Source organism: Salvelinus alpinus, chromosome 5, assembly GCF_045679555.1.
Source record: "Salvelinus alpinus chromosome 5, SLU_Salpinus.1, whole genome shotgun sequence".
Taxonomy (NCBI): domain Eukaryota; kingdom Metazoa; phylum Chordata; class Actinopteri; order Salmoniformes; family Salmonidae; genus Salvelinus; species Salvelinus alpinus.
Genome location: NC_092090.1, coordinates 91,758,528 through 91,772,108, shown reverse-complemented (window position 1 = coordinate 91,772,108; position 13,581 = coordinate 91,758,528). Strand labels below are relative to the sequence as shown.

Sequence of the window (13,581 nt, the reverse complement as noted above, 5' to 3'; positions counted from 1 at the left end):
GGGGTAGTCGTTCAAAAATCATGTCAACCCCTATTATAACTTCCATATAACTTATTATGTGATTTGTTAAGCAACATGTTTCTTCTGAACTAATTTAGGCCGGCCTAAACAAAGGGGGTGAATACTTATGCAACGACTATTTTATTTCATTTTTATTAATTTGCAAAACATTTAGTATTTTTTGTAGATCAATGAGAAATTACATCTTTTTCAATCCCACTTTGTAACAAAATGTGAAAAAAGTTCAATGGGTTGTAGACTTTCTATAGGCTACACTGAACAAAAATATAAACGCAACATGTCCCATGTTTCATAAGCTGAAAGAAATAAGCTTTTCTGGGATAATTTCTTTCAAATTTTGTGCACAAATTAGTTTACATCCCTGTTAGTGAGCATTTCTCCTTTTTCAAGATAATCCATCCACCTAAAAGGTGTGCCATATCAAGAAGTCGATTAAACAGCTTGATCATTACACAGGTGCACCTTGTGCTGGGGACAATAAAAGGCCACTCTAAAATGTGCAGTTTTCTCACAACAGATGTCTCAAGTTTTGACTGCAGGAATGTCAATCGGAGCTATTGGCAGAGAATTGAATGTTTATTTCTCTACAATAATTATTCTCCAACATTGTTTTAGAGAATTTGGCAGTACGTCCAACAGGCCTCGCAACCGCAGACCACGTGTAACCACACCAGGCCACGACCACCACATCCGGCTGCTTCATCTACAGGATTGTCTGAGACCAGCCACCCGGACTGTGGGTTTGCACAACTGAAGAATTTCTGCACAAACTGTCAAAACCCATCTCAGGGAAGCTCATCTGTGTGGTCGTTGTCCTCACCATGGTCTTGACCTGACTGCAGATAGGCGTCGTAACTGACTTAAGTGGGCAAATGCTCAACTTCGATGGCCACTGACACTCTGTAGAAGTGTGCTCTTCACGGATGAATCCCGGTTTCAACTGTACCGGGCAGGTGGCAGACAGCGTCTATAGCGTTGTTTGGGCGAGCGGTTTACTAATGTCAACGTTGTGAACAAAATTCCCCATGGTGGGGTTATGGTATGGGAAGGCATAAGCTACTGACAACGAACACAATTGAATTTTATCGATGGCAATTTGAAAACAAAGATACCGTGACGATCCTTTTGACAGATTTTTCTTTTTAAATTGTTGCATGTTGCGTTTTTATATTTTTGTTCTGTGTGTGTGTGTGTATATATATATGTACACACACACACATACACCAGGCAGGATGGGGCAATGGACTCATGCTGCTTATGCCAAATCCTGACTCTGCCATCAGCATGACGCAACAGGATCCGGGCTTCATCGGACCAGGTGACCAGGTGACCACTCCTCAATTGTCCAGTGCTGGTGATCGCGTGCCCACTGGAGCAGCGGCTTCTTGATTTTTTCAGATAGGAGTGGAACCCGGTTTGGTCGTCTGTGCATTCTGAGATGCCGTTCTGCACACCACAGTTGTACTGCGCTGTTATATGCCTGTTTGTGGCCCGCCTGTTAACTTGCACTATTCTTGCCATTCTCCTTCAACCTCTCATCAACAAGCTGTTTTCACCCACAGGACTGCTGCTGACTGGATGTTTTTTGTTTATCGCACCATTCTCGGTAATCCTTAGACACTGTCGTGCGTGAAAAGCCCAGGAGGCTGGTCGTTTCTGAGATACTAGAACCGACGCGCCTGGCACCAACGATCATACCACGGTCAGAGTGTTTTGTCCATTCTAACGTTGAATGGAACAGTAACTGGATGCCAGTCTACTTGCATTTTTGTGAATGGGTGGTGTACCTAATAAACTGGCCACAGAGGACTGAATATGTATGAGAAGTAAAAACTCCTCTCTTTCTGTCTGTGTCTCTCTCTGTCTTTCACCCACTAACTCACACTCACAGAGAAAAGAGAAGGCTCGTCTTCCTGTTATTCAGAGTTCTCAGAACTGTAGTCATCATTTTAAGCAGGATTTGATCTGTCTTCCTTCTCAACCTGGCTACCAAAGTGTGTGTGTGTGTGTGTGTGCGTGCATGCGTGTGTGGTGTTGCTTGGGGTGCGGGATTCATGTACAATAACATGTGGCGTTCTCAAGACTTAACAAGACGCTTCCTGACCGAGCCCCGACGCTTTTGTGTGCCTCCATCCTGCTGCTTCCTGTAGACTCGATGGCCCCCAGCACTCCCTCTTCCTTTCGTTCTCTTACTTTCTCCCCTAGTGTGAACACCCCTCCAAAGCTCCCCTCTGTGGTTCACACAATTTAAATAATAATCAATTTGTGTATTATTGTAATATTATACTAGTGTGATCTAAATAATTTTTGATTTGACTTCCTTGTGAATAATGCAGAATTGTTAAAAGAGCAGTCACACAGAGGCTGGAGTTGACTAATCAAGTCAGTCGATGGCAGTGTAATTCCCAGGAGGCTAACGTTTCAGCCCACTGTGGATTGACTGCTGCTAACTAAAGGCATTGTTTGTCCACAGGTCTGGAAGCGGGGATTTGGAATGTCTAACCTACCCTATGGACAATGCTGCGACGGCCAACCGGAGAGGGAGCTCCGAGTCAGGGAGTCAGGGTGGGTGTCAGGGACAGGAAAGGGCGGACCTTCTTTCCCATGCGTGTCGTTTCACAACAAGGAAGTGTGTGAATATCTCAGGATTCTATTGTAACTTGATTTTTGAAATGATGCAGTAGTAGTTACGAGTGTCTGCCGTTTAGAATCAGAGCATGGTGTTTGTACCAGTTTGAGGAGTTGTGGGTGTGATTCCTGCATGGGCTGCATGTATGTCTAATGAACATAGCGGTAATGAGCTAATTGTGGATCAAAATGTTTGCTAAATGACAATGTTATTATATTATATTCTTACGCCTTGCTTGTCGTGTCCCCCCCCCCACTAGGCTCTGCGACCTTTGCCCTCTCGGAGCAGGTGTACCATAAGACTGACCACTTCCTGTGTTTGTACCCCTGGTTCCACGGCCCCATCTCGCGGGTCAAGGCTGCCCACCTGGTCCAGAACTCGGGCCTGGAGGGCCACGGAGTCTTCCTGGTGAGGCAGAGTGAGACCCGCCGCGGAGACTATGTCCTCACCTTCAACTACCAGGGCAAGGCCAAGGTGATGCAGACACACACACACACAGGTTCTAGAAGAATACCTTTTTCGTTTTTGATATAATCTCCTCTATAAAGATGTCTGAATAGAAGCACCATCATCTTTGTCCCATGTAGTGATCCTTGTAAAAGTGAAAGAAGACTTATTCTCTCTCCCTCTGCAGCACCTGCGTCTGTCTCTAACAGAGTGTGGTCAGTGTAGGGTGCAGCATCTGCGCTTCCCCTCCGTCATGGACATGCTCAGTCACTTCCGCCTCTACCCCATACCCCTGGAGTGTGTCGCCGCCTGCGACGTCACCCTCACCAGCTTTGTGGTGGCCAATTCTACCGCACAAGGTGAGTAAGTTACTGACCTCCACCACACATACACAGTGGGGAGAAGAAGTATTTCATACACTGCCGATTTTGCAGGTTTTCCTACTTACAAAGCATGTAGAGGTCTGTAATTTTTATCATAGGTACACTTCAACTGTGAGAGACAGAATCTAAAACAAAAATCCAGAAAATCACATTGTATGATTTTTAAGTAATTAATTTGCATTTTATTGCATGACACATCAGAAAAGCAGAACTTAATATTTGGTACAGAAACCTTTGTTTGCAATTACAGAGATCATACGTTTCCTGTAGTTCTTGACCAGGTTTGCCGCAATACGGACTTTCAGCTCCCTCCAAAGATTTTCTATTGGGTTCAGGTCTGGAGACTGACTGGCTAGGCCACTCCAGGACCTTGAGATGCTTCTTAAAAATCCAGAAAATCACATTGTATGATATCAATATCAAATACTTGTTCTCCCCACTGTATATATGTATTTACACACGTGTGTGTATATGTGTGTGTGTGTGTGTATTTACAGTGAGGGAAAAAAGTATTTGATCCCCTGCTGATTTTGTACGTTTACCCACTGACAAAGAAATTATCAGTCTATCATTTTAATGGTAGGTTTATTTGAACAGTGAGAGACAGAATAACAACAACAAAAATCTAGAAAAATGCATATAAAAAATGTTATAAATTGATTTGCATTTTAATGAGTGAATTAAGTATTTGACCCCCTCAATCAGAAAGGCCACACCAGATACTGACTGTTACTTTTGATTTTGACCCCCCCCCTTTGTTCAGGGACACATTCCATTTCTGTGGAACTTGTTCAGTTCGTCTCAATTGTTGAATCTTATGTTCATACAAATATTCACACGTTAAGTTTGCTGAAAATAAACACAGTTGACAGTGAGAGGATGTTTCTTTTTTTGCTGAGTTTATATACACACACACAGTTGAAGTCGGAAGTTTACATACACCTTAGCCAAATACAGGATTAAATTCCTGACATTTAATCGTAGTAAACATTCCCTGTCTTAGGTCAGTTAGGATCACCACTTTATTTTAAGAATGTGAAATGTCAGAATAATAGTAGAGAGAATTATTTATTTCAGCTTTTATTTCTTTCATTACATTCCCAGTGGGTCAGAAGTTTACATACACTCAATTAGTATTTGGTAGCATTGCCTTTAAATTGTTTAACTTGGGTCAAACGTTTCTGGTAGCCTTCCACAAGCTTGACAGAGCTGTTGTAACTGAGTCAGGTTTGTAGGCCTCCTTGCTTGTACACGCTTTTTCAGTTCTTCCCACAGATTTTCTATAGGATTGAGGTCAGGGCTTTGTGATGGCCACTCCAATACCTTGACTTTGTTGTCCTTAAGCCATTTTTCCACAACTTTGGAAGTATGCTTGGGGTCATTATCCATTTGCGACCAAGCTTTAACTTCCTGACTGATGTCTTGAGATGTTGCTTCAATATATCCACATAATCTTCCATCCTCATGAAGCCATCTATTTTGAAGTGCACCAGTCCCTCCTGCAGCAAAGCACCCGCACAACATGATGCTGCCACCCCCGTGCTTCACGGTTGGGATGGTGTTCTTCGGCTTGCAAGCCTCCCCCTTTTTCCTCCAAACGTAACGATGGTCATGATGGCCAAACAGTTCTATTTTTGTTTCATCAGACCAGAGGACATTTCTCCAAAAAGTACCATTTTTGTCCCCATGTGTAGTTGCAAACCGTAGTCTGGCTTTTTTATGGTGGTTTTGGAGCAGTGGCTTCTTCCTTGCTGAGCGGCCTTTCAGGTTGTGTTGATTATAGGACTCGTTTTACTGTGGAACTGATACTTTTTTTACCTGATTTCTCCAGCATCTTCACAAGGTCCTTTGCTGTTGTTCTGGGATTGGTTTGCACTTTTCGCACCAAAGTACGTTCATCTCTAGGAGACAGAACGCATCTTCTTCCTGAGCGGTATGACGGCTGCGTGGTCCCATGGTGTTTATACTTGCGTACTATTGTTTGTACAGATGAACGTGGTACTTTAACCTCTCTGGGATCGTTCGGGACGCTAGCGTCCCACCTCGCCAACAGCCAGTGAAATTGCAGGGCGCCAAATTCAAACAAATCTCATAATTAAAATTCCTCAAACATACAAGTATCTTATACCATTTTAAAGGTAATCTTGTTGTCATTGTAATCATTTTAAAGGTAATCCCACCACAGTGTCCGATTTCAAAAAGGCTTTACAGCGAAAGCACCACAAACGATTGTTAGGTCACCGCCAAAACACATCAATTTTTCCAGCCAAAGAGTGGCGTCACAAAGCAGAAATATAGATAAAATGAATCACTAACCTTTGATGATCTTCATCAGATGACACTCATAGGACACAATACATGTATGTTTTGTTCGATAAAGTTCATATTTATATCCAAAAACCTCAGTTTACATTGGCGCCATGTTCAGAAATGCCTCAAACATCCGGAGAAATTGCAGAGCCACATCAAATAACAGAAATACTCATCATAAACTTTGATGAAAGATACATGTTTTACATAGAATTAAAGATAAACTTGTTCTTAATGCAAAGCACAATAATCTGAGTACAGCGTTCAGCCACAAAAGCAAGCCATACAGTTACCCGCCAAATTGTGGAGTCAACAAAGTCAGAAATAGCATTATAAATCTTCACTTACCTTTGCTGATCATCATCAGAATGCACTCCCAGGACTCCCACAAGAAATGTTCGTTTTGTTCGATTACGTCCATATTTATGTCCAAATAGCTCCGTTTTGTTCGCGTTCAGTTCACTATTCCAAAGGCACAATGCGCGAGCGCAAAATCCAGACAAAGTCAAGAGTTCCATTACAGTTTGTCGAAACATGTCAAACGATGTTTACAATCAATCCTTAGGGTCTTTTCATAATACATCTTCAATAATATTCCAATCGGGCAACAACCAAAAAAGCCTACACCCCCTGTCAAAATGTTCTGCTGTCTTTGACTGTAGTCTACAGTATTTTCTATATTAGAGTGTTAGGGTCTGGTGCAGACCTCAGATTTTCACTTGATCACATGTAGTCGGGCGGTTGCGGACAGGTTAGTAGTCATTGCGGGTGGGTAAACAAACAGTTGACCCGTGTGTGTGAGACAGTCTGCTAAGCTGCGGAGAATCAGAGCAGGTGGTCAGTCCAGTGTTCCGCAGTCAGAAAACTGTCTCTTAGCCTGTTGGCATCAAACCTCATGCTTCAATACTGTCTGCCAGACGATCAGGGAGAGAAAAGATCGTAGCTGGGGTGGGTCCTTGATGATGTTGCGGGCCTTCCTCAGGCACCGTTTCAAGTAGATGTCCTAGAGGGGTGGGAGCACGGTCCCAGTGATGTACTGGGCCATCTTCTCCCTCTGGATGGCCTTGCAGGACACTCTCGATGGTGCAGCGGTAGTATTTGGAGAGGACCTGCGGTGGAATACCGAATTTCTTCAGCCGCCTTGGGAAGTAGAGATGCTGTTGTGCCCTCTTGACAAGAGTGCTGTTGTTTTTAGTCCATGTCAAGTCCTCAGGGCATGTTCCCTCCTCTGCTTTCTGAAGTCAACAATCAACTCATTTGTTTTGCTGACGTTGAGGGAGAAGTTGTTGTCCTAACACCACACTGCCATTTCACTTACCTCCTCCCTGTAGGCTGACTTATTGTTGTCGGTTATCAGGCCTACAACTGTGGTGTCGTCATGGAAACTTGATGTCGTTAACACTTTGCATAAAGATATTAACATTTGGCACAAACTTATTTTAAAAATAGACATTTTACTTTAGATGCTATTAATACAGCTACAACTGTGGGAATATACAGTATATGGGATGTTCCAAGTCTTTGTTTCTGTCAGCATAAATACTGGAATGTCTCTGTGATCCCTCTGTCTTCAGGTCAGAGTTCATCCGCTGTCCTGGTTCCATTCTCCCTGCACCGCTGGAGCTCCGAACCCAGCCTAGCCCACTGCAGCCCCAGCCTGCTCCCCTCTCCAGACCCCCTGCCCCAGCCCAGGCTCCCTCTCCTACGCCCTGCGCCCTTCCCAGACCTTTCCACCTCGGGTCCCCTGCGTCGGAGCGAGTCTGTGGGCCGCAGACCTCTGCTGCGTCACCCCAACCCCCACCCACCCCTCACTCAACGGGACTCCGACTACGAACTGGAGCCAGACAGAGGCCGCAAGCGGGCCATCGACAACCAGTACATGTTCCTCTAACCGGGGCCACAAGCGGTCCATCAACAACCAGTACATGTTCCCCGGTCACAGCCGACCCAGTGGTGGCTCTGAGACTCCAAACGAGCGAAGGACAGACTCATGAGTGAACGTGTATGCCACAGTGGAGGTCTGTCTCATGGGGTGGGTGTCAGAGGTCCGACCCGAGTGTCCATTGTGAATGTATTTTTAGGAAAGTGTCTAATCTTGTTATGATTGTCATTTTCTGAAGCGGCTGTCGTGGTCCTTCTAAGGGACGTTGCTACATGTGAGTGAGTGGCGCTGGTGTGGAAGGTCTTCCCTCAGTCCCTCCCTTCACACATACACACTCCATTTTAAAGTGTATTCTAATGTTCTTTGATACGCTGTGTATTAGTGTATCTCAAATGCACACATTGTGTACTTTTAAACACTGTGTATTTTAGGACGCAGACTATTTTTGTAGGAATATATGAAGGTGTTGAAAAATAAATAAATAAAAACCTTAACTGTGATGAGTTTAGGGCTGTTACGGTGACCGTATTACTGCCACACCAGCGGTCACGAGTCATGACCACAGTCAAATTCCATGTGACTAGCCTTCTCCTAAACTGCGCTCTGATGCTCATTAGTAGCCTACTAAACATGCTAACTGCCAGTCGCTAATGGCCTGGTACTCAGCACTCTGACATCAATGCAAATGTCTTGAAAATCAAACACTTCATGAGAGCTCATGTTGCAAAACATTTCAATAGGCTATGCAATTGCGTGAGAAAATAGTTTTGATGGCCTCTTAGAGGCACAGCTTTCTATAGGCTAGGCCTACTATATTCCTCAACTTTCCTAATATTAACCACATTGCTTCTCTTCACAGCAGGAGTATAGCCAAACTGGCTGTAATGAAAATGAAACACCGGAAAAGCATCCTCCATTCGCTATTTTAAGTGCATAGATTACATATTCTTTGCCCCTGTTCCGACAGGTGCAAGATAATGGTCCATCACTAATTTCACACATGTAAAGATCAGATTAGTCTGATGGGTGACAATATTAGGCTATCACTCATGAATGATGCCCAGGGTGTGCAATAAGGTAAGAAACAGAGCATGCTTTTTTTTGCAACTTTTTCTAATCATAGTCGCACATGTCATGTAGCCTAGCCCATGATAAGATTTGTAACTAAAGCACATTACGGTGTATAGACCAACTGACATACAGTACCGTTCAAAAGTTTGGGGTCACTTAGAAATGTCCTTGTTTTTGAAAGAGCAAATTTTTTGTCCATTCAAATAACATCAAATTGATCAGAAATACAGTGTAGACATTGTACACATTCCAGCTACAATAGTCATTAAAGGCCCATTATCAGCAACCATCACGCCTGTATTCCAATGGCACGTTGTGTTAGCTATTCCAAGTTTATAATTTTAAAAGGCTAATTGATCATTAGAAAACCCTTTTGCAATTATGTTAGCACAGCTGAAAACTGTTGTCCTGATTTAAAGAAGCAATAAAACTGGCCTTCTTTAGACTAGTTCAGTATCTGGAGCATCAGCATGTGTGGGTTCAATTACAGGCTCAAAATGGCCAGAAACAAAGACCTTTCTTCTGAAACTCGTCAGTCTATTCTTGTTCTGAGAAATGAAGGCTATTCCATGCGAGAAATTGCCAAGAAACTGAAGATCTCATACACCGCTGTGTACTACTCCCTTCACAGAACAGCGCAAACTGGACTCTAACCAGAATAGAAAGGAGTGGGAGGCCCTGGTGCACAACTGAGCAAGGAGGGAGTAGTACACAGCCTTCAGGATTAGCTAACACAACACAGGAGTGATGGTTGCTTATAATGGACCTTGTATGTAGATATTCCATAACAAAATCAGCCGTTTCCAGCTACAATAGTCATTTACAACATGTCTACACTGTATTTCTAATCAATTTGACGGACAAGTGCTTTTCTTTAAAAAAAAATACATTTCTAAGTGACCCCAAACTTTTGAACGGTAGTGTTCATCAAAAGTAACAGACAAAAAGTCATTAATACATGAAAACACAGAATCCCAAACAATTTTCAGAAATATGAGAGTTGTGCAGTGAGATGTTCTTGTAATTTTCACCATAAAAATGCACCTTTTTATAATAAAGCATTACATGTCTAATCGCATTTGTAGAGTTATGTAAGATGGCTTACTATTTGTAATGTGATGAGTAGAGTAGATAGTCATTTAGGCTAATAATATAACTGAATCACTGTTGGTAAAAAAAAAAAAGACCGTTCAGTTCATTGCTGAGCGTGTATAGCAGGCCTAGGCTATATCGGATACGTTTCATCTTCGCATGTGAAAAACGTTACCTTTTTATAAACACTTCATGCAATTCTACTACACTTTATATGGCTGGAGACATTAGCATCTTTTTTAATAGGACAAATTAAAATGAGTAGCCTACTCAGCTGACAGTGACAAAGTTCCTGACGTTGACCATATAATAGGCCTACGAGACGCATATGTCCATCTAAACTGGAGGAAATCATTTTTCAAAAACAAACTAGTGTCACTGACCCAACAATGTTCACTCAATTAAGTTGAGAATTTTGATGACAATTAGTCCTTTCACTGTCTTCTCTTTACAACATTAATCATTTGCTTTCCAAACTGTTTTCCCGCCATTTGTATTTTGAAATATTGCTATATGCCTGGCTTGGCCTCTAATTTTCAGACAGTCGCAACTCAACAAATATTTGCCCAAATTGTGAACTGCCTTATCTTCCAACTATAGGCAATGCGATTTAAAACAATCCACTTTTTTAGTAGGACTATCCTCTGTGGCAAAATCATGCTTTTTAGTAACCTATTTTGAATGATTTATTTCTGTATAGACAGGTTTAGGCTAATTAGGCTATATAATTTTGGGAACATTAATCAAATTTACTTTGGGAAACTCTTAGCTTCCCCTAGTCTTATGGACACGCTGCCTATGCTTGCATATTAAAAATGTAACTGCACGCAACCTCCATATGCTATTAGAGTGCAGGCTACAGATTACATGTTTTTTTTGTGGGCCATCCTAATAAAAAAATTACTCCACACATATTAGTAGGCTATATGTAAAGACCATATTAAATTGAGAATAGGCTGAGATTATCAAGTGCTTGTCAAATTGTGACAGACTGAAGTATGTAGCCTGCCCAAGAAACAGAGCTAATGCCTTTCATGCGACTATTAAAAATCAAAACATATTCCTACTAAAGTTGCATTAAAAAAAACTAAGCATATAGCAGTACCTATATGTTAACCACTCAACATAGAATAGCCACATGAGTGCACTCCCTCAAGGATATTTTATTCAGCAATGCTCAGTTATATTCTTCACACTATAAAATAATGCCACGCATTTCCAAGCATATCTTGTCTGCTAAATGAACTAGTGTAGCCCACAGCCATATCAGGGACTAACATAAGAACTCAGTATGCTACTCTGTTCTTCTGAAATAGACTACATTTTCTTCATATCATGTTTCTTTAGAGCTGTCTAAAATAATGGATTTAATGTGATTGTGTAACAGTCAATTACCGTAGAGCCCAGCAGTTATTGGCTTGACAATCACCGGCTGACAATTTCATGATCTCCACAGCCCTAAATGAGCCTTCCACGTAGGTTTGGAAGAGGCTCATAGTTGGGGTGTGTTGGTGCTAAACCTCAAGAGATGTGACTGAATAAAGGAGATGACCCCCAAAATAAATGGTTTGGGAGGGGACACGAAACCCAACCTAGTCTATGGTCCTCACTCAGGTTTTGTACATCAGTTGTACAACTTTTCACACAATGGTTGATACGACAGTTTGTCTACCCCAAAAAGTTTACACAACCCTTGTGTAAGCATTTATTTATTTTTTAAACTTAGCGTTGTATCAAGCCATTGTACATCAGTTGTAAAACCTGAATGTGTACAGGGCCAAAGATTAGTGTATTCATTTCCTATCGGCATTAAACAGAAAGGTCCTTACCTGTGCTCTCCATCTCTACCAGGAAGTGAAGGATAACTCATCCTGGTCCTTTCTGAAGGCATTTTTTTGCTAGTAAAATGTTTGCAGATGCTACATTTGAATGTTTGTCTATGGCTTCTTAATCGAGCTCTAGAAAGCGACAAACCTCACCAAAGAAAACGTCACTCACTTGCTCTTACTAAGAACCCATGTGTGTGCGGTGGCTTAACACCACATTGTGTAAGCAACCATTCTGGTGTACATTTGTTAATTTTCACAATGTGTTGAATAATTCTCCAACATACCAATACACTTCACTTTTCTGTATGTACCTCTTCTTTCCCCTTGCTTAACACTAACTTAGCAGTGAAACTTTAGTCAGCGACTCATCAACCTCGATGTCATGCAGTATTTATGGCAATGTTTATCACTGGGTTTCCTGTTTAAGAAATGCACAAAGGCAGGTTGATCTTCCTTATACATGATCAGGAAATCAACTTGCCATGAAAGGAGATTTTATTTTCATTGCATAATTGAGCTACAAATGTGTCAAGGGTATCTTCCAATATTGAAACTGACATTAAGTGGTGGGGGGTGGGGATAGACAATTGCAAAGTACGGTTGGTCTCCTGCGCTTAAGTTTAAACTAAACCCAAACGTCTGTTCTGCAAAAGGAAATCAACGGTATCATTGACTTATCAGTCCCTCTCTGACCTGTAGCGAGAGAGAAAGACTACTTCGCCTGAAAGCTGCTGTTGCTTTAACCCTTTGAACCTCAGGGCGTGACGTTAGAAATTAGTGCAATAACATATTTCCCATGATTTAGCTTAACAACGTTTTATATTATAGCAACAAACAATTCATACTTGGCATCCAGCAATAAAGATCACCCCTACTTACGTCAGTGTCATGGCAAGATTGGAGTGCATTCCATTACTGCACACGTGGGTTGCTCACCACTGTCTGCACATAGGTTTGTTATATACTCCAAAGAAACAGTGCAAATGGATTGCCATCAAACACATAGAAACCATGTTTGATGCCATTACCACGTGCCCATCCTCGCCAATTAAAAGGTGCCGCCAACCTCCTGTGCTCAGGTATTAGAACATTTGCTTGCAAGCATTTATTTATTTTGGCCCCTCAGCCACGCCTTGGCTGACATTGTACATTTGAGTTCAACTGACAAATGCATGTCTTCTCAATACTGTTGATTCTATTTATGTATTAGCACTGTAAAACATTCCATAACTAAGTAAACCACCCCAAAGCTTTTTCTGTCGATCTTTGATCAATTGTTACATTTCCCTCAGTTATAAGCATTCTAAATTTATATAAACTGTATATTTGACTTTTGGAAAATAAAGCTAACCAAAACAAATCTACCTGCAACACATTTGTGACTGAAAAAGCTCTACACCTCCCTCGTGGTTTCATGTTTATCTACAAATATCACTGAGTCTACAAGTCCCTGAAATGTATATACAGAATGGTATGGCTCCACCACAAAGCCCTATAATGCTTTCACGTGTTTAGTCTGAACAGAGGGTGCTAGGGGTTCAAATAGAACTGGGTCATCATGTGAAACATTTCTTTCTTGAGCCTCGTTGATACCTGGTGCTAAAATATGTACTGATCCCATCCACATTGAGACCGGTATAGACAGTTAGGACTCACTGGGCACGTTCGAGCAGATCACTTTTGTCAAGTTAGTCACTGCCTTTCAAAGTATGTTGCATTATGGGGATAAAATATATATATATATATATATATAAAATTGTTCGACTTCATGTACTTTACACAAACCATGTGATCAAAGGTCATGAAGTTGACTGCATATTTCTGCAGTTGCTCTTCATCGCCTCCATTTTGGAAGGTTCTATTGTTTTGACACACAAACATGACCGAAACAGCAAACAACTTTGCTGCATTTCTTGT

At 41.8% G+C, this 13,581-nt stretch overlaps 1 protein-coding gene across 2 annotated transcripts in view; it reads left to right on the top strand.

The window, feature by feature from the left end:
- Positions 1-13,024, top strand: part of LOC139577211 (SH2B adapter protein 3-like) — a 62,080-nt gene extending 49,056 nt beyond the window's left edge. For both annotated transcript variants that reach the window (XM_071404155.1, XM_071404157.1), the window contains exons 5-8: positions 2,495-2,586; positions 2,910-3,124; positions 3,285-3,456; positions 7,365-13,024. In XM_071404155.1, coding sequence (XP_071260256.1) covers positions 2,495-2,586; positions 2,910-3,124; positions 3,285-3,456; positions 7,365-7,681 — 796 coding nt within the window. In that variant the 3' untranslated portion in view covers positions 7,682-13,024. The remainder of the gene's footprint in view (positions 1-2,494; positions 2,587-2,909; positions 3,125-3,284; positions 3,457-7,364) is intronic.
- The last annotated feature ends 557 nt before the right edge of the window (positions 13,025-13,581 follow it).